We start from the raw sequence: 21,052 nt of genomic DNA, 5'->3' as shown, positions 1-21,052 counted from the left end.
TGAGTCTCTGGAGGGGTAGGCTGGGAACTGAAATGAAGCATCCCATAGTACTCCTGGTGACTTATTTAAAAAAACAAAAAAGTATAACATGAACCTCTGAGTATCTTACCTGGGGCAAACGGAGGACTATAGCCCAGGAGACAGCATTTCAGATAGCTCTGAGAAACTGCTGCAAAGATGCAGGGAGGAAAGTAAGCATAATGTGATTTTGGTGAAGGAAGAATACATGCAATCAAGCACATATTTTTTTTGCAGAAAGTTTCTGCTAGTCACGTGGAGCAGCTGTCACCAGGAAGGATTTTAGTACTTTTCTAGATATGAGGAGATACAAGAATTGGGCTCATAAAATCAGCTCCTGAAAATATCGTATCTGAGGACCTGCTTTGCCAGTTTTTCCTGGAGCACAGAGTGCCTCATTTCTGCTCTCCACCCTGAACTCCTTTCAAGGGGTGTGAAAATCAGCAGCTACAGCAGCATATGATTTAATTCTTGTAGAGGTAGATGGCAAGTGCCCATGGAAAGTGCCAATTTGTATCTGACACTCCCAAGGACCATGACAACAGTGTCTGATAACTGCATCCCACTGTTACAGATGATGGGAAACAAGGTTAATTTCCGTTTGCTTCTTTTCCTGAAACCAAGTAAGTTCCTTAAGTAAAATATTTAAATTCAGGTGGTTGCTAAACTTGTCAGGTTGATGTGAATACAGACCACAAGAGAAATAATGTTTCCCCCCTCCTCAGGACTATTATTTCTCAAAAATACTGCACATGTATTCCTCATATGAGCTAGCTGGTATGGATTATAGTTTAATTAAGCATCTGGGGTTTTCTAAATTTTTGCAAAGGTGAGTTTGGTTTTCTATTATAGTGTTGAAATTATTATAAGAAAAGAATTTGGGTAGGTGAGATGTATTGAATAATAACATCAAAGTACCAACTCAGTCTTATGAAAATCACTCACCTTTATTTCACTAGTTGGTCAATGAAACTAGAAGAGATTCAAGGTAATGGAAGAATTCCGAGCCTCTGTCCCTTGGTCCATTCTTTAAATGTTACAGGCAATGTGGTCCTCTGACTTACATCCTCCTAGAGCAGTCCTGGAGAGCTGGGTCGTGCCATTAATAAAAACCACATGAAACACAGGATTTCCCTTGTTGCATTCTCTGTGCCTATTAAGATCATGCTGCCTGGAGGTGATCCATTCTGTCACCCAGCTGCTTTGAAAATTCAACATTCTCTTCTCTGATTGAGATCTACCCTCAAACAGATCTACCCGGGGCACTTAGGCTAAACTCAAAGTGGATCTTAAGTGTTGGTAAACACAAGACCAAGTTGTTTGGGAGCTAGGTTCCTGAACGGCATTTTTTTTCTTCTTCCAGTCACAGCCCCATTACATGTTTAAACTTCTCTGGTCAGATTTAGGAACCATGGAAAGTACTAATTAAACCCTAAAACACCTCAAGAGATCGAAAACCAGCTCAAAGATCCAGTTCCAGGGTGAAATGCTTTCTGTTTTGCTTGCTAAGATTTTCACTTGCCTGTTCTCCCCTCTTAGCTGAATTCTCCTGGCTCTACTGCTACTCCATATCTCAAGCGCATACCTTGTTGGCGGCGGCGGCTGCTGTTCTTTAGCCCCCTGAGAAGTCCCATACCTGTCTGCACTTGCATCCAAATTAGGAAAATCCTCTTTAAAAAAAAAAAAAATTCTAAAAAAAGTTGAGAAAGAACTAAAGCAACAAGAAACACAAATTTTAAATAATCACAAAAATGCAGAAGCAGAGACCTTTCCCAAAGAAATTAAATTAGATGTCTACTGACAGAGGGAAGAACTATCAAGGCGATGGGGTGAATACAGAGTTTCTGAGGGTGAGAAAAATGTTTTTAACATGGTGAGTGTAATTAATATCACTGAATTTAAAAACCACAATTAAAAATGGCTAAAATGGCAAATTTTGGTGTTACACATATTTTATGACAATTAAAAAAAAAACAAATGGGAACTGTGTAACACAAGGAACTCTACTCAATGCTCTGTCATGACCTAAATGGAAAAGAAATCTAAAGAAGGGGGAATATGTGTATACATATAACTGAGTCTCTCTCTTGTACAGCAGAAATTAAGATGGTAAAGCAACTATACTCCAACAAAAAGGAAAAACCCCAACAACGTCATATAATCAGCTACTACTGAATTGCGCATTTTAAATGAGTGAGTTGTACTGAATGTCAATATCTTAATAATTATAATAATCTTAATAATCTATCTTAATAAATCTATTTTTTTAAATGTCATGGAGGAGTATCAAACCTGGAAAAGAAAGATCACAAAGTGTCACATTTCTAGTCTTTGAATTTTCAAGACTATGATTTAATTTGCTTCCTCCTATGTCCTTCCCTAGCTGATGTCCCATTTTATTCTACACTGAGAGGAAACTGAATGGCAAAACACTGCTGCTGTGGCAATATGAAGCTTATTTGTTTTAGCACTGTAGTTTCTCAAAATCTTCCCTTTCCTTTTAATATTCAAAGAATCATGCTGATCAGTGGCAGGAGGTTCTTCTGATTCTTTAGTGAGATGGCATTTTGGATAACAATAGAAACTCAGTGAGCTGAAGTAAGAAAGCTGTCCCTGATTGTGGTTTCGGCCAGATTATTCCAAATTCTGACAACAAGTAGAAATGAAAATAGATATTGACAATTGCCTTTGTTATTCATCATGGTGGAGTTATAATCCTTTTAGGAACTTTAAAAATGCTGACAATAAGCTAACTTCACCTTAAGTGACAAATAAGAATCGAATTATCTGCCAAAAAATGTTACAGTAATTATGACTCATGGATTCCACACCATGAAATCTCACATTTCTTCAATCACCATCTAAGCCTCAAATTCATTAAAGCCTATTAACATTTCTAAAATGGTTATTACCCATTTCAAAATTTTCATGCTAAATATTTATTTTATAACCAATTTCCTCAATTGCTTCTACCCTATTTTGGAAGACACTACAGTGCAATGCTGTAGATTGAGACAGACAACAAATTTATTTGTCATTTAATGTATATTTCAATTGTATTACCACCATTTCTAAACTTCCTAAAAAGGACTGTAACTGTGCCAATGATATTTTTGTTTTTTATGCTGTTTGATTTTGTTGTTCAGCTTTTGTTTCCTGTGCAGCTAAAAAGACAATAGATTGATCAAAACTCAATATAATAAGAGATGGAAGTAGGGGAGTATCAACAGGAAGAAGAAAGCAGAGTCATTTTATAATTCATCAAGATCAATACTGCCACTTCAGGCTTTATAAAAAATAAAGCCATTTTTCACAGTGATGATAGAACACTTGAGTGTTTTAATTAGGGCTTTAAGGGAAATTATTAACAACAAAGTTTCCCTTAGGTGGGTTTTTTTTTCAATTTTAATTTTTTCTTAAAATGACTAATGATTTTCCCCCAAATACTTAAGAATTCCAAAATAAAAGGCCAAAAAGTCTTTCTTATAACAAACTTGTTCTGTCCTTAAAGGATTCTTCTGGAACTATAGTCAATGAAATCATCTTGAACACAATAGTGTTTGTTCTAGGACAGACTTTCTGATTTCTCATTCCAAGACAAAGACTGAAAAATCTAAACCAAGAAATAACTTCTCCCAAACAAACTCTGCGCTGTTTGGATGATCCTCTTCTTAGCTGTGTTAAAATGCTTGGTGAAGTTATTTTTAACTGGGAACAGAACATTCATTCTGGAAGATGTTCAGTTCCCTAATTTTATAATGAGCAGAAATAAATACTTTTGATGAAAGACTATGTAAACTACAGTACTCTGTCAATACTCGGGTGCAAAATCAGCAGACAATACATTTTATGGCTTTTAGGAATGAAGGTGGAGTCTTAAATCTGGATCATCTGTATGAATGTGGGGGGAAACAGGGTGATGGACACTGTCTAGACAGAGTTTGCTTCTTTGCTTGGGCACAATATTTTCTCATAAATAATGAGCTTGGGTGATGCCAAGTGGATTCTATGGTTTTTATTGATTGTTATTACTTTTATTAAACAATGTTAGCATTATTAAAAAAACAACGAATACTCTTGGAATATGTACATTCTATTAACTGATACAAATCAATCCTATTAACTGATAGAAATCGATCCAGGCTTTCACTGTAAGCAGTTAATTTTCAGGTTGCACAAAGGTAAGTAATTTATATTCCAAACACAACAATCACTTCTGGGTTCATCATCCAGTACAATTCACAGAATCCTATTATAGAACGTTTTAGCACAGAGCCAATACAAATATGAAAGTACCCTCATTCTAACGATTACTGAGGTGCTAGAGGTGGGTGTCGGCAATGGGGATCCTTCTGAGTTCCACGATCTGGGAGTCAGTCAAGGTGCCTCCGTCCTGGCTGCCTTGACCGGATTCATTATCACTGACGCTGAGACCAGCACCTGCAACAGAAAAAGAATAAACACAAAACTCCCACCTATTAGTCCAGCAAATTCACGGTCAAGTTCCATTAAGTCAACACACGCCTATTTCTACTCTCTTAGTAAAAAGTGAGCTACACACTTAGAATACATATTACTGACACCTAACGACTATTAAACTGTATTTTAAATTCCTCTTGGTAGTTTCCATAAGTACAGATTAATTTCTAAAGACATGGATTTGTGTTCTCAATCATTGTTTTCTGTGTCTACATGGTTAACAGGCATAACTTACTCCAAAGAACACCATTTCTTTTTTTTTTTTAACTTTATTATTATTATTTTTTCCATTTATTTTTATTAGTTGGAGGCTAATTACTTTACAATATTGTAGTGGCTTTTGCCATACATTGACATGAATCAGCCATGGATTTACACGTATTCCCCATCCCGATCCCCCCTCCCACCTCCCTCTCTACCCGGTCCCTCTGGGTCTTCCCAGTGCACCAGGCCCGAGCACTTGTCTCATGCATCCAATCTGGGCTGGAAAAGAACACCATTTCTTAATTGGGGGTTTATTAAAGTACAAAAGAAATCAGGCAAGTTAATTAGAATTTTTCAGCAGAGGGGGCAGGATTTGCTGTTAGAAAACATATATCCTCCAACCCTACATCTACTGAACCTAGTAGGTCCCTCAGCTGACACTCGGTGTGGGCAGGGCCCTGAGAAAACTGTGCATTGACAACACATGGTATCGTATCAGCTTCCAGAAGACACTGGCTCTGAATGACTCAGATCTGATCCCAAGATAAAAATAATTATGTAACACAGTGCCAAAAGCAGATCTGCATAGGAATCCCACAAAGCTAGCTGTTGATTGCAGATAGCGCCCAGAATCTCTGTATTGAGGAAGTGCCACTATTTACTACTTTTTTCACAACTCGGAATAATTCAGAAAACCTGATAGAAGGCAAGACTAACACCTTGCTGTTTTCTTCTGTAATGTGTAAACACACAAACTCTCTCTCCTCTCTCACACACTCACACACACACACATACACACACACACACACACACAGACAGAATAGGGATGTGGTCACAGGGTGTGCTGTTGGCTGAATCACCAGATTACAGCTCCCAGCCCCACCCCCTCTGCTGGGCACAAGACTGCAAAGAAGAAGGAAAGTGAAAAACCAGTTGCCCGGGTAGCTCATACTTCCCTTTCTATCTGAGGTGTAGGAAGGGCAGTTTTGCAGAGCTGGTAGCTATGGGAAGACAGTGGATTAGCTTCTTCTCAACCTATTTGGAGATGGAAGCAGGAGCCTGCTAAGGATCTCCTTCTAGCCAAACCCTCCCTCTTTTGGGTCTCTGCCCTTCCCACCCTCTCTCTTTTAAAGACTGCTGTTGAAACCCCACTGCCTGGCTTTGCTACCGTGACACCACACTGGCCTATCTTATCCTGTGGACTCTTTTCAAAGCTCTTCTGCTTTCTTTTGCGTCTCCTCCTGCTGTTTGACCTCTGGTGGGCTTGTCTTAAGCCCAGCTTCAAGGCTGATCCATCTGACTCTGGCCTGGCTCTCTAGTCTAAATGTCTCACTAGAGCCACTGGTCACTCCCGTTCCCCACCATGTCATTAATCAGCTCTTCAGCCTAGAAGGCTCTTTCCCTGCCCCTCAGCCCTTCTGCTTGGTTGCTTTCACTCTTCCTATAAATATCAACTCAGGTAGCATCTCCTGTGCTACCCATGACAACATGATGATTCTCTTTAAAAATTTCTGGTTCTTCCATTGCATTATGTTCCCCAGGTCACAGGACAGTGCTCAGCCACTGCGTGTATTCAGTAAATGTTGGTTGAGTACAGTAATAAATTATGCTCTGCATCTTAGTTCTTGAAAATGCCTCTTTAAATTTTATTACCAGTTCATCAGAATGTCCCTCTGATCCATTCTGCATTCCACTGCCTTCTCAAGAACAAACATTAGTTCCTATTGTAAACTGCATCAAGCCTGGAACTCTCTGCATTGTCTTTCAAGATACTAACCCAGCTGGACTTTACCAAATAGACATATTCCAGTCTTTGCCCATTGGAAAAGTTTTCTCAGTGTGATCAGTTCTCTAGACTGGTCCCTGTATGTGCCATGTTAATTTCAGCCTGAGTGTCTTCCTATCCGTCCTTCAAGGCCCATTTCCACATCCTTACACAAATACTTCTTTCACTATTCCTTCAAGCAGGGAGCTGAAGGATGCAATATTAGAAAAGTCCTGGTTTATACCTGAAAAAAATTATTAATCACATTCCATCTACCATCTCAAATTGCCCTGATGTGGATGATAAATTGTATGGGAGTGCTCTATATTGGGTTGGCCAAAAAGTTTGTTTGGGTTTTTCCATAAGATGTTATGGGAAAACCAGAATGAACTTTTTGGCCAACCTGGTATAATGTACATGTAAGTCATGAAGCAAAACATGTGACAAACACCCATGAAGTCCTTCCTCAAGTTAAGAACTACAATATTACCAATGTGTTTTTAAAAAATTTAGTCAGTTGCCATAATTGAAAAATGAATATTATTAACAACAAAAAAAATCAGATATGGGATTTCTCTTTAAAAAACAGAAGACAAGGCAGCACTGGGCCTGTATTTCTGGACTGCATAAAACAACAACAATAAATACACGGGGTAGGCAGTGCCTTTTGGTTTGCTGCTGCTGTTATCAGTCTTGAATCCCTTATGGGGTTTGACTGCCCTTATGGAGTTTGACTGCCCCTACGTTTTAAGTAATATTTGGGTTTGCCAGACTGTCTTTGAAGGACAAAGGGCCCATGTTGCTCTGCCAGGGAAGCAGAGGAACTGCCCAACTTATACCAGAAGAACCTCCCAGTGGATCAGTGACACCCTGGCATTTTATAAAGTGGTGACTGAGGCCTTGAGGCCTAGAGCAGCTTGATCTGAGTAACTCAAGGGTTCAGTTGCCCAACATGGGATCAACTCCAGAGAAACAGAAAGGACCTCAGCATTAGTACCAGGGAAAAGTGGGGCTTAATGAGCAATCAAGCACCAACTCCCTCTGATTTCAAAGGTGGCCTGCTCTAAATGCCATTGTGAGTGCTCGGTCACATCTGGCTCTTTGCGACCCCATGGACTGCAGTTCACCAGGCTCGAATCCAACTCCTTGTGACCCCATGGGCTGTAGTTCACCAGGCTCCTCTGTCTGTTGGATTTTTTCGGCAAGAACACTGGAGTGAGTTGCCATTTCCTCCCCCAGGGGATCTTCCCAACCCAGGCATCAAACCCATGTCTCCCCACTGCAGGTAGATTCTTTACCATCGAGTCACCTGGGAAGCCCCTCTAAATGACACTAGGAACATATAAGCATCTGCCCAGCATGGCGACAAAGCATGCTAGAAAGAAATTCGTGAACTGAGAGCCTGCTGAGCAGACTGTGAGGGTCGGGGCACACGGGGCTGGGAGGCTGAACGTGGGTGCAGCCGTACAAGTGACCAGTGTCGCCGGCTTGCCCAGTAGCGCGGAGCCCTGGACGACGTCAGCAAGCTCTCCATGCAGCCTCCCCTGAGTCACCACATCTGTGTGACCCACCTCGTCCTCCTTTTCAGTTCCCTCCCAGTTGACATAAATGCACAATACCCAAATCCTAATCCCTCGCCGAGACTCAGGACGGAACACATTCTCCACACAAGTGTAACACGGCAGAACTGGGAACACAGCCCAGGTTTCTTGTCTCTTTGTAAGTCATTCAGTGGTCTAGGAAGGTATTTGGCAATAGGCATCCTGATATCCTGAAAAGTATTTTTGTGCTTAGATTTTAAGCTAAAAATTTATGAAAAATCCAGTATGTGTGATGATGGTAACTCTTCTTCTTGGTAGACTGAACAGGCAATGTCAAAGGAACTACAAGTAACAATTCACATTTATCGAGAGTCTCTCTTCAACATTTCAACATACTTTAGTTAGTAAGCATGACTAGTCCTGTTTCATAGACACAGAGATTGAGTGGGGATCAGAGGTGTTCACTGAGTGGCCCACGTCACATACAGGAAAATTACAGAATGAAGATACACAACTGGACTTCTTTTTTTTAAACTTTACTTTGTTTTTGGCCATGCCATGCTGCTTGTGGGATCTTAATTCTCTGACCAGGGACTGAATCCAGGTCCATGACAGTGAAAGCCCCTGACCACTGGACGGCCAGGGAAATCACTATTTTTTTAAAAATACATTTATTTATTTGGCTATGCTGGATCTAAGTTGTGTCACGTGAGATTTTCAATCTTTGTTGCAGTATGTGGGATCTAGTCCCCTGACCAGGGATTGAATGTGGGCTCCCTGCATTAGAAGTACAGAGTCTTAGTCACAGGACCAGCAGGGAAATCCCTCCAACTGGACTTCTGACACCAAATGTAGGGTGTTGTCTTTTAATACATCCTATGGTCTCTCTCTCTCTCTCTTTTTTTTCCCTATGGTCTCTTATATTAAAAAGCAGAGACATTACTTTGTCAACAAAGGTCCATCTGGTCAAGGCTATGGTTTTTCCAGTGGTCATGTATGGATGTGAGAATTGGATGGTGAAGAGGGCTGAGTGCTAAAGAATTGAGGCTTTTGAACTGTGGTGTTGGAGAAGACTCTTGAGAGTCCCTTGGACTGCAAGGATATCCAACCAGTCCATCCTAAAGGAGATCAGTCCTTGGAAGGAATGATGTTGAAGCTGCAACTCCAATACTTTGGCCACCTCATGCGAAGAGCTGACTCATTGGAAAAGACCCTGATGCTGGGAGGGATTGGGGGCAGGAGGAGAAGGGGACAACAGAGGATGTGGTTGGATGGCATCACCAACTCAATGGACATGGGTTTGGGTGGACTCTGGGAGTTGGTGATGGACAGGGAGGCCTGGCGTGCTGTGGTTCATGGGGTCGCAAAGAGTTGGACATGACTGAGCGACTGAACTGAACTAATGGTCTCTTATGGGGACAGCTCTAACTGTGTGACTTCTTTGTCCCCCAGGTTTCAAGTGTCACACATCCGTTTATAGGATACATTTCAAACTACTTGGCAGATATTCAGGCACCAACCTACTTCACTATTTTCAAGAGTTATGGTGCAGCAAACACTCAGGTGTTACAGAACACATTATAAACATTTAAAACTGTTTTTAAGCATAACAACAAATAATTTATACCACAAATGGAATTTAAATTCTGCCAGATACTACAGTAGATTCTTCACATAGACAATCTCTAAACTTCATGAAAACTAACAATGAGAATTCTTATGTGATAAATGAGGAAACCGAAAGGTTGAGCTCCTTATTGAAAGTCATAGAAACAGAAGACTGAAGAACCAGGATTACAACACAAACATCTCTGAACTCAATGCCCATTCTTATTTTCTATGGCCTTTTGAAATGTGGCAATGATACAAAGGTCATATTCCTTCAATCTGCTTCTGAGGCAAAGAACTCAAAATCTTTTCAAATTCTATTTTTCTACTTTGATCTCCATCTAACTTTGTTTAGTACACTGGAGTGCCTAAGTTCTCGGAGTTAAATAAGTCATTGTAGTTTTATGTGATGCCTCTGAAAGAGAAATTTATTAATGGGTTCTTTGAGGAATTCATGAATTTGGACCTTGATTCTGAATGTTTTCATTTGTGTTCAAGGACTTGGTATTTATCTTCTTCTGACTGAAAAAGAAATCGTTTAAAGGTTTCCAGTAAGGAAACGTCTACCATGACATTAGTGTCATTGGTCTGAGGTAAAAGAAGGAAGCTAACAGACTAAGGAAGGTGGGGAATCAGATTTGTCCCTCTGGGAGAAACCCCAGTGAAGAAACACCCTGTTTCAAAGCCCAATACGCTCCCAGCTTGACATTTTCTAGAATCTCGCCAGCTTTGGCTGACATAAAGATGACAGCAATCAAAACACTTCTCATTAGGGATGTAAACAGAGTACAAGCCTCTCCATTCTGGACTCATGCTCTGCGTAGGCAGAGTCTGTTCTCGTTAGCTCAGCACCTTCTCCTCTTTCCCTAAAATGGAGGCTGCTCCAGGGTGGTTGTTCTCTTTCTCCCAAAGTCCTGGCTGGAGACAATAAGGATACACTGGAAAGTTCTATTAATAATAACAAGACACCACTAGTTGAGAACTGAGTGTCTCATTTGCCTGTGAAGAACCTGATGGATTTCTTTTTTCTTCTTTATTTTGGTTGTGCAGTGTGGCATGCTGGGATCTTAGTTCCCCAAGCAGGGATCAAACCTGTACCCACCACAGTGGAAACTTGGCGTCTTATCCATTAGCCTGCCAGGAAAGTCCCAAGGCTGATGTATTTCGAGAACAACTAATTGAAAGATGCGATGTTCTCTTTTTAGAGTGAAATGTGAATTTCTCATACAGGGACAAATAATTTACTTTAAAAATGAAAATGGTCAATTGTGTTTTCTTTTTCTTTGTGTTCTTTCTTAAAAAATAAATTCAATATGGTTAAAATTCAAATGGAAAAACAAATCCATGACTGGTTTGGGGGCCAGGGCTTGTATTTTATACCAATCAAATGAATTTCGAACATAAAATATATTAAATTAGGATAAAATTCTGTGTTGTGAGTAGACTGGCAATACAAGTTAAAAGAGAAAAGAGAATGGTGTAAAATCTCCAACTATAAAAGAAAAGTTTGCTTGTATATATTTGAAATAAAATGAATAACAGTGGGCATCAAATTGCTCTGGTACTTAAACCCTTAAACCCTAAAATTTATAATACAATAGAAATGACATTGTTTGATACTATTTAAACTCATGATGACACCTTTAGATGCTTATTTAGATACATAGAAATAGTAACACAGTTTTTCAAAGTTGTTTAGGGGTTCCAATGAGAAAGGCTTGGAAGATCCATTGTTCCCAGTACTTGACTTTGAGTGGCCCACAGTTAAGGCGGGTCTGAGATAGGTCAAGGTTTACAAACTCAAACATCACAGTTGCAAGGGAGGCTCGCATGAATCAGTGACACAGGGCTGGTAGGTGCTGGACAAACTGAGGAGCTCACGTCCTACTAGAAGGGCAGCCGTTACTCAGCTCCAATCGAGCGATGCTGTGTTAGATTTTAAGCACTTTATTGGTAGATTTTTTTTTTTTTAATGAAAAAATTCTGGATTTTTATGGGATATCTCTACATTTAAAAATTTTGGCTCCAAAAAATGTTAAAAGTGCAATGAGGTTCAAATAAAACTCCTGGTTAAGCCAAATCTGGCCTATGTGTCAACTGTGAATTCCACTGTGGATAGAATGGCAGGTGGACTGCTCCTTTGATTTGACCATATTCTATGATGGAAAGCATCTATGGGGTGGTACTTGATTATTATAGTACCTTTTCTAAAAACAGAGGGAGCCAGTGTGAGAGACTACTATTTTGGTCTTTTTAAGCATTTACTTCCTAAAAGAGTTTAGTGAACTCTAAGGAATGCTAAACTCAGTCTATAAGTAAGCAAGTCATTCCATGCATTCCTCAACAGAATGCATTTAATACTTGTTATATATATAGGACCCAGATCTAACTTAATTATGTTGTAGGAATTCATTTTATGCTTACAGTGTCATAACAGCAACTGTCTGCATTGCAATGCCGGGAACATGATCTACCCTGAGAATTATTTGTAACCTGAAAGCCCCCTTTCAGTCCTAACTTGGATGAGCATTTTACACAGTTGCCCCTTTCTCCTTCATGGAACTCTCTTCTCTTTAGTTCTCGTGCTGACCTTGCTACAGCGTCCTTTGTAGGACCCTCTTCTATTCATTCTTAAGCATAAGTATTATCTTGGATGTTCTTCTTGTTTCCTTTCCTTTCTCATGTCTTCCCTTCTTTCCTCTCCGTTTCCTTCCTCACCTCTTTCCATCTCATCTCTTAGCTTCTACTCTTCCAGAGTAAACTCATTTCTCCCCATAGTTTCACATGTAACTCTGCACAATGCCATTCAAGATCATTACCTCCAACCTTGATCTCTCACCAAGGATCCCAACTTGAATATTTAAGAGCCACCAGGCTGAATGATCAAATGATCCAAGTCTGAACTCCCCAGTGTCCACTTGAGAGCAAATAAACAAGCGAATGCTCTATGTGTGATTCCCCAGTCACCTAGGGGAGAAGCCTGAGTCTTTGCTGACTGTCTGCTCAGTGTTCCTTCCGCATTCCTCTTGTTCTTTTTCTTGCCACTTCCCAGATTTGAGGTTTAAACCATGTTTCTTGGGGCTATGTGAATTACCTCTCAGCTTTTCTGATTTTGCTTCTAAATTTATTCTTCAGACTTCCCTAAGAGTTATTTTGCCTCAAAACCAGTGGGAACATATTGTTTTTCTCCTCAAAAACCTCCATGGCTTACTGAGTTCTATAAAAACCCCACCCCTCAGCGTGGCATCTGAAGAGTATTTTCCATCATGCAGAGTGTCAGTAAGTGTTCTGCCTCCCCAAATGAATCTGTCGCTAAATGTGTTCTGGAAGCCACAGGTGAATGAAGTGAGTTTCTTTAGGACTTTTTAGATCTGCTAAAATGCTCAACTGAATACTGAAACTCTGCAGTTTCCCAAGTTTCTGGTCCGGGGGCCATTTTCACTGAGCATGTCTGTGAATATCCCAAACAGGGTGCCAGCTGAAAGCCAGCTGAGGAACTACAGTGATTTATCAACAAAGCAGGTAAACTACTTTCCAGGCGTTTCTCCTGCTGCCTGACTTCACTCACTCCACTCCCCATCCCCTGCAGGCCATGCAGCTGCAGCCCCGGGCTTTGGCTAATTCTATTCCCTCAGCCTGTAATGCCTTTTCTCTATGCTTTACTTAGGTAAACCCTACATATTCTTCAAGACACAATGGATCAGATTTTTAAAAAATTTTCCTTGAATCCTCAATAATTAATAATAACTCTTTCCACAACTTATCTTACTCTTCTTAATGTTTGTGTGAATGTCTATTCTGCCAAGCAAACTCTTAAATTTCACCTTTCTTTCTTTTCTTCCTTCCTCCCTCCTTCCTTCTCTTTCTTTTTTTCTCTCTCTCATCCATTCATTCTCCAACAACATCTACAAAAGGTTTACCAACTGCCAAGCACTGATCTGAACACAAGAATATATATAATAGAATGTACTTTCAAATAACTGTTTCAATATGTTCATCTGAGCACAGGCATATCTTCTTGCATGTTTGTACATCTGGAAATGTAAAAGTTCACTGAACTTTTGGTAGCAGTGACAGATCAACATTTTTCTGAGAAAAAAAAAGGAAAAGAAAGAAGTTGCATATTTGATTGGAAAACAACTCTCCATGGGGGTCACAGACTGGTGAAGCTGAATATATAGGAAGATCCAACGAAATACTACATATGATGGCACTTTAAAAACTGTAGAACTGCACAAGAGACAAATTATGTTGCCTTTGAAAGTTCCTGCCTCAAAGCTACTCCAGAGGAAATTCTCTTTGGCAGGTCAGAGGCAAAACTCTCTCAGGGAGGTTGCTACCAGATTCTTACAGCGCTGAATTTATCTCAGTCGGTGTTCTATCTAGCAAGATTCCAGTGCACAGATATTTACATCGAGTTAAAATATGTCTTTTTCTTAGAAGCAAATTGTCAATTATTTTTAGGTCGTCTCATATTTGGTGCCAAGAACAGAATATCCTAGAATTCGGCTGGGATTAGGAATGGGTCATGGGAATCAGAATGCGCTCAGGGTGACACTGTACTTCTGAAGCTTCATGGGAAGGAGATATAAATCACAGCATAGCAAGAGTGCTTCCTTCTAATGGGCTTTGCGGGTTCACATACCAGTTTTTAATGCAAATATCAAGTCATCAAACTCCTGGGACTCCTCGTCGGCTATTAGTGACCCCTGGCCATATCCTCCAGGGGAAGGGAACGTGGCGCCATTTTGTGGGCTTGGCTTTAAGTCCGGGCTGGCCTGACTAGCTTGCTGGAAGGATGCTCTCTCCCAGTCGGGTGGCACCTTTGGGGTTGGAAGAAAAGGAAACCATAATATGAGTACATATATATTTACCCTGAAATCTATGTGAGCTATTTATCTCTAGATCTCATTACAAAAACCAAGTGAAAGGGCAGCTGAACTGTTTATAGACGTAAGACCTTTAATTTTACCTCTGTTCCTCAGAAAAGTGTGCCTTTTCACGAGCCAATCTAACCTGGTGACACTAAACAATTCCTCTATGAGAATTACTTGTAGATTTCTATGCTGTCATGTGTGGAAAAAGAGAAGTATTTTTTAACCCAATGCATACATTAATTGTTTTTCACAGAATATGTGCAAAAAAAAAAAAAAGCTGTTAAAAGTATAAGAACTGCAAAAGAACTCTGCTAATCTTCAAGATAAAACATAGAATTTTAAATAGAGTAGCTATCTACGAGGATATACTGAATTGAAAAGAAAAGCTCTTTGATAGAATTCTAAAGTCCTCCTTTTTAAAATTTAAATGATGAAAAAGATAGTTCTATCTTGAAGTGAGTAAATATATTTGCTGCCTTTTTGGTTACTGCTTAAAAAAAAAAAAAATCCCTTAATCCTTCCTTTCCTAATGCTTTCCCTTCTCTGCGTGGCTTTTCAGAATGCCTCCGCCAGGCCCTCGCGGACAGCTGAAGCAAGGCCAATTCCAAGCTTCTGAGGAATGCAGGGCGCCCTTCAGGGTATGGCTTTGTGCTACACCCGCAGTGAACATTCAAGTAGCGGCCCAGGCCGGGAACCGAACCGTCACAGCTGCTGCCTCCCAATACAAGGTTCTCTGAGGGACTACAGCATGCCTCACAACTGAGGAAAGTGATCTGAGGGAGGGATAAGTCAATCTGAGAGAAGAGGAAACCTTAAAAAATTTCCTGGAGCAGCAGAACATCTGGACTAGCATTGTTCAGTACAGTGATGGTTCAGTATGGCTTGGTGGAGCCCTGAGAGGCTACAAATGTTTTATATCTTTGCTCTCCATTACCATGGCTACTGAGCACTTGGATGCGGCCAGGGTGATGGATGAATTGAATTTTTACTGTTACTTAAATTTGGCTAGTTTAAGCAGTCACACATGGCTAATAGCTAATGTATTGTATAGTTCAGATCTAGACAGATCTAAACTGGGTAACCAATCAAAGAGACAAAAAAATTCTTTTTAAAGATTTACTCCTGCACTGCTGATCCTGGCAATATTTGTTTCTATTGTTATCAGCTGTGATGTGAAAATAATTCAGTTTTAAGAACTTTTGGGATACAGAAATGGTACTAAACATCTAAGGGTACTAAACATATATCCCAGTCTTTAAATATGATACTTTATTTGTGATCACTTACCTTAATTTTCACCTAACATGAATAAAATTACTTCCAAAATTAACATGGAAGACAACAAAACATATCACTGAACAGGCAGATTATCTATTTATCTACCGACCTATCTATTATCTGTTTTCTTTTCAGATACATGCACTTTGATTTCGTGATTTTTTTCAGGACACAAACACAAATACTGTTCCCCTTGGCTCTTTAATATAGAGACACTGATAAAAGCTCTGTAAGGAATGGTAGACAGGCACATCTTAGGCACTGCAGAAATTGTCAGGGTGACCCTCCTGACCATGTCTTCCTGGACAAATAACTTCAGGTATGTTTTAAAATACGAGCAGCGCTGCCAGTGCTATGGCTGACACTGTTGATGGGTTGGTGGCATGTGATTTGGACACAGAAACCCAAAACGATGTGGTCAGAAAACGGGGGGAGGTTTGTCTGTCTGCTGGGATTTGAATGGTGAATTGGGATGGGCAAAGAAAGGAAGAGAGCCGTGAAAATATTTTCAGGAAGGAACAGTATTTAAAACACCATTTCTGAAGCAGATTTAGTCACTGCAAGGACAGAGGAGCCCGGCGGGCTGCAGTCCATGGGGTAGTAAAGAGTCAGACACAACTGAATGACTACGTGCAAAGGTCAAATTAGGAAGCTTTTGTGCTGACTTTCCAGTACAAACCACTGGTGAGTAGGGCTCACAAAGCACAGAGGAAAAAGAATTAGATACCAGACATGATACCACAGTAAGCGCAGCAAATATCAGAGATCAGAGAACACCAGCAGGAAAAGAACCTGAAAGTTACGTGGCACCATTTAACTTGTACTGTATAAAATGGAAAGGTCGTGTCTGAGAGAGACAGACAGACAGAAGGAGAAGGAGAAAGGACAAGGGGAGGCACCTCCTCCATAGCACTGATGAGATTCTGGGTGGACTTGCTGATCTCGCCCCCAGCAGCAGGCATTCCACTCCCGGGGGTGAAGAAGGCGGTGCTAGGTCCTGGGTGCCCATTCATTTCCACTGTGTAGCTGGCCTTCATAGGACAGCACGTCTGGTTGTGTAGAATGAAATAAACCACAAAAACGTAAAGTCCCTGCAAAAGAAGAGAATACTAGTATGTTAAAGGGGAGCCTGCTACCGGAGCTAAAGAATAAACATGATTGCAAGCATAGCTGCCTTTCCACAAGTGTTCTCCAAATTCTCCCCAAAACCAGGAATGACAGAACGTGTTTGAAGCAGGAGGCCGCTGCAAATTTCTGAATGGCACAAAGGTTCTTCGATGTCATTTGAGAAAACTGCTAACTAGACAATTTTTTCTTAGTTAAAAAATCAGAACTCTGAAGTCTAGCTCTACTATATGTGAATATAGACCTGCAGAGAAATGTGTCTGTCAGATTCACTGTGTACATTTTGTTTTACAGGACAATCTCTTGCCTTTGAAAAAATTACTGGTTTTTTTTTCCCGCACCTATTGCACTCTCTTTTTTTATTTTTTTCTCAGCAAAATGGTGAGTAATGCTCTAGCCACCTTAGAGACTGAGGCAAAGGCAGGACTAATTAAGCCTTCTGCTTTTGTTCATCTATCTCACCTACTTATCTCAGTTGGAAATAAAATCACTGCGTAGGGATTCAGGATGGATTGCTTAATACTTAGCATGCTTCTCAGCGAACATCACATGAGGTTGACAAAGCTATCTTATGCCTTCTTAAACATCTGCTGGCCCTTTAAATTCTCTTGCAATCAAGTCAAACTCAACAATTGCTCTGCTTCCGTCACAGGGAGCAACTCACATTTTGCAATTGTGTTTCAGGCATTGCCTACACTGGCTTTCCTTCATGATTTCTACAAGGGGTCTACTGTATAATTCTAATCGTGCTTCTATAAAGCTTGGTAATTTTGACCTTTACACTCAGCCAATAAAATATGTTAAATTGTGCCTTTTGTGTCTATTAATACTGATGTTTAAGTTTTGGAAGCAAATAAGAATCTCCTTAGTTACTAAAATTCTTATATTAATCCATAAAAATGAAAGTAAGACACACAGCCTGTTAAAGAAAAAAAAAGGAGTTAATGTCAAAACTTTATAAAACACAAGTAAGTATGGTCAGTTTTGAGGTCTGCATTCTCCCATGGCCCCTAATATTTCTGGCAGTGTAGAAGCAGGAAAGCAAACAATATTGTGGACTTAAGACTTGTACCTGCTGGAATAAATAGTAAAAAGTCTATTAGAAAATCCTCAAAGCACAAGAATTACAACTAACTTTTAATGGAAAATAGAGGACAGTCTGAAAGGTAGGAATACTAGCATTTGATCTCTGTTGCCATTTCTGGAATATTGTTATAAATTAGGATTTTCTCCTCTTTGTACTGAAATAACCCCATCCTGAGTTGGCATCCAGTCTATATAATTAACAACTCTGTTTTGAAATCAGTGGTTTATCTGCTAAAATATTTTAAAATGCAATTACTCTTAACCATAATACAAAATTAGTAACTGAAACATTAATTTCCTTTTGAATTGGGCTTGTTTTGTTTTTTTGGAAACAACATTAATATTCTAAATTATGTAGGGTAAGTGAATTAGCTTCACGTGCAAATGATGCCATGCACATTAGCAGAAACAAATCTTCCTGAAAACACACATGTCCAACATTTTTCTTGTACAAGTAATTTTTCACATGGGTATGACTTAACTATATTGGCCACAGCAATAGACAAAACAGGAAAAAAATTAAACTGTCAGCCTTGAAAACTGTGAGAATGTCACTGATTTATTTCAGGATTTTTCTAAGTGTGACTAAGTGATGGGGTAAAAGCTGGATTGGAAAAAAAAATGTCCTAAAAATTCATCTCCAAGGACCCATTTTTTAAAACAGCACATTCTCTCTTGTTTGTTTTTATATCAAGCCTTTTGTGCTTCAGAGGAGGAACTATCTGAAAATAACTTGCATGTGAAAACTGCATACGCTGTGTTTTTTTTTTTCTTAAAAGCGTATTTACATATACAGTAAATACTCTGAACCTTTTAGAGTATAACTTGCATGTGAAAACTGCATATGCTGTGTTCTTTTTTTCTTAAAAGCATATTTACATATACAATAAATACTCTGAACCTTTTAGATGTGTATCAGGAAATATAAACACTGTTAAAATGGAAAGAAAATAATGTTTAAACGCAGATTGTATGACAATTGTGTGTGTCCAATCCAGGCTGGGCAAATATAGAAAAAGGACTTTCATTATCCAAAGTACTCAGCTGTGGAGGTTTCTGACCTCAGAGTAAAAACAAGTCCCTATTTCAAAAGCTGTATGTTGAATCTCAGGTTCTCCTTTGAATGCGTGTGTGTGCGTGCACACGTGAGCTCAGCCGCTCAGTCATGTCTGACTCTTTGTGACCCCATGGACTGCAGCCTGCCAGGCTCCTCTGTCCATAGAATTCTCCAGGCAAGAATACTGGAGTGGGTTGCCATTTCCTACTCCAGGTGATCTTCCCAATCCAGGGATTGAACCTGCGTCTCCCGCATTTCCTGCATTGGCAGGCAGATTCCTCACCCCTGCGCTGTATGGTGTGCTATAAAAGAATTTTATGAGAGCATCTAGAATCTCAGTTACTCAATCCAATGTGTTGACTACCCCTATGTGCACTGCCAGGCAATGAGATGCAAGGATAGAACATTTGACTCCTACTCCAAGTTGCTAACAAAGACAATATCCTACCAAATAATAGGTTAACTGTTTCTGAAGCAGGATATATATAATAATTCACCTGTCCTTCCTAGTCTTTATTTAGTGAAAGCTTACAGAGAAGGAGATTCTTTCTGTGTATTGCTAGTTTGATTATTTTACTGGATTTCCTACGACTATGATGAAAAAATGCTTTCAAAAATCTTTAGTTGGATTATATCTGGACTGACCCACTCTGAATTTATTTTGATGCAGGAATTTAAACTTATTAGTAAGTGCTCAGTGAGACACAAAGGAGATCGTAATGATCTGAAGCAGCAGTCCCCAACATTTCTGGCATCAGAGACCAGTTTTGTGGAAGACAATTTTTCCACAGACTGGGGCCAGGGGGATGGTTTGGGGATGATTCAAGTGAACTGCATTTATTGTGCATTCATTCCTATTATTACTACATCAGCTCCACCTTTGATCATTAGGCATTAGATCCTGAAGGTTAGGGACCCCTGCTCTGAAGGAGTTAATAAATACTCTTAACATCATCAGGGAGCAAATAAGTACAGGAGATTTTGGCTACTTATCTCAGTAGTTTATGTCGGTTCCACATGAGATGGGAAAGAATCAACATTGCCATTTAACAAATTCACCCAAGAAGCAGTGGCAGAGGAGAAGTGGGGAAACAGGAAGTTGATCTAGCTGCTTGTCTCGGAAGGAAGTGAAGTCTCAGCGTTTCATACTGGTTCAGAGACCTCATCTAGGTGTCCCCTCTGAGGACTAAGACGCAGCCCTCAGCTAAGAACAGGTAAGCTTTTTAAGGCTTGTAAAAAGATCACAGAGGAGGGCTTCCCTGGTGGCTCAGTGGTAAAGAAAAGGCAGGAGACATGGGTTCGATCCCTGATCCAGGAAGATCCCACATGTTGCGGAGCATCTAAGTCTGTGTGCCACAACTACTGAGACTGTGCTCCAGAGCCCAGGAGACACAACTACTGAAGCCGGCGTGCACCAGAGCCCATGCTCCACAAAAAGGGAAGCCACTGCAATGGGAAGCCCGGGAACCACAACTAGAGAAAAGCCCTCACAGCAACAAAGGCCCAGCACCACCAAAAATAAACAAATAAATGGGGGAAGACAAAGATCTCAGGAGGGTAACAACAGGCATCAAGGCATAACTAAAGGCACACTGTCTTAGTCAGCAGTCCTTTTTGTCTCTGCCTTTCTCATCCCATAATTTCTTCAGGTTACAGAAAAAGTGGTTAGATGGCCAAGAGGCATGTGAAAAGATGCTCAACATTGCTCATTTTTGGAGAAATGCAAATCAAACCTACAATGAGGTACCACCTAACACCCGCCACAATGGCATCATCAAAAAATCTACAAACAATAAACGCTGGAGAGGGTGTGGAGAAAAGGGAACCCTCTTACACTGTTGGTGAGAATGTAAATTGTAGAGACCAGTATGGAGGCTGCTTAAAAAGCTAAACATAGAACTGCCATATGACCCAGCAATTCACTACTGGACAGGTACCCTGAGAACAGCGTAACTCAGAACAGACACATGTATCCCAGTCTTCACTGTAGCACTATTTACAACAGCCAGGACAT

General features: G+C 40.1%; 1 protein-coding gene across 1 annotated transcript in view; it reads right to left on the bottom strand.

The window, feature by feature from the left end:
- Window positions 1–4,018: 4,018 nt before the first annotated feature.
- The window catches only part of ADGRV1 (adhesion G protein-coupled receptor V1), a 540,993-nt gene continuing 523,959 nt past the window's right edge, over window positions 4,019–21,052 (bottom strand). The window contains exons 88-90 of the mRNA XM_043913586.1: window positions 16,670–16,861; window positions 14,261–14,438; window positions 4,019–4,458 (exon numbers count right to left, since the gene is read on the bottom strand). Coding sequence (XP_043769521.1) covers window positions 4,340–4,458; window positions 14,261–14,438; window positions 16,670–16,861 — 489 coding nt within the window. The 3' untranslated portion in view covers window positions 4,019–4,339. The remainder of the gene's footprint in view (window positions 4,459–14,260; window positions 14,439–16,669; window positions 16,862–21,052) is intronic.

Source organism: Cervus elaphus, chromosome 9 (assembly GCF_910594005.1).
Source record: "Cervus elaphus chromosome 9, mCerEla1.1, whole genome shotgun sequence".
In the NCBI taxonomy this organism is placed as follows: Eukaryota; Metazoa; Chordata; class Mammalia; order Artiodactyla; family Cervidae; genus Cervus; species Cervus elaphus.
Note: the sequence above shows the minus strand (reverse complement) of the source record. Positions and strands in the feature narration are given on the sequence as shown.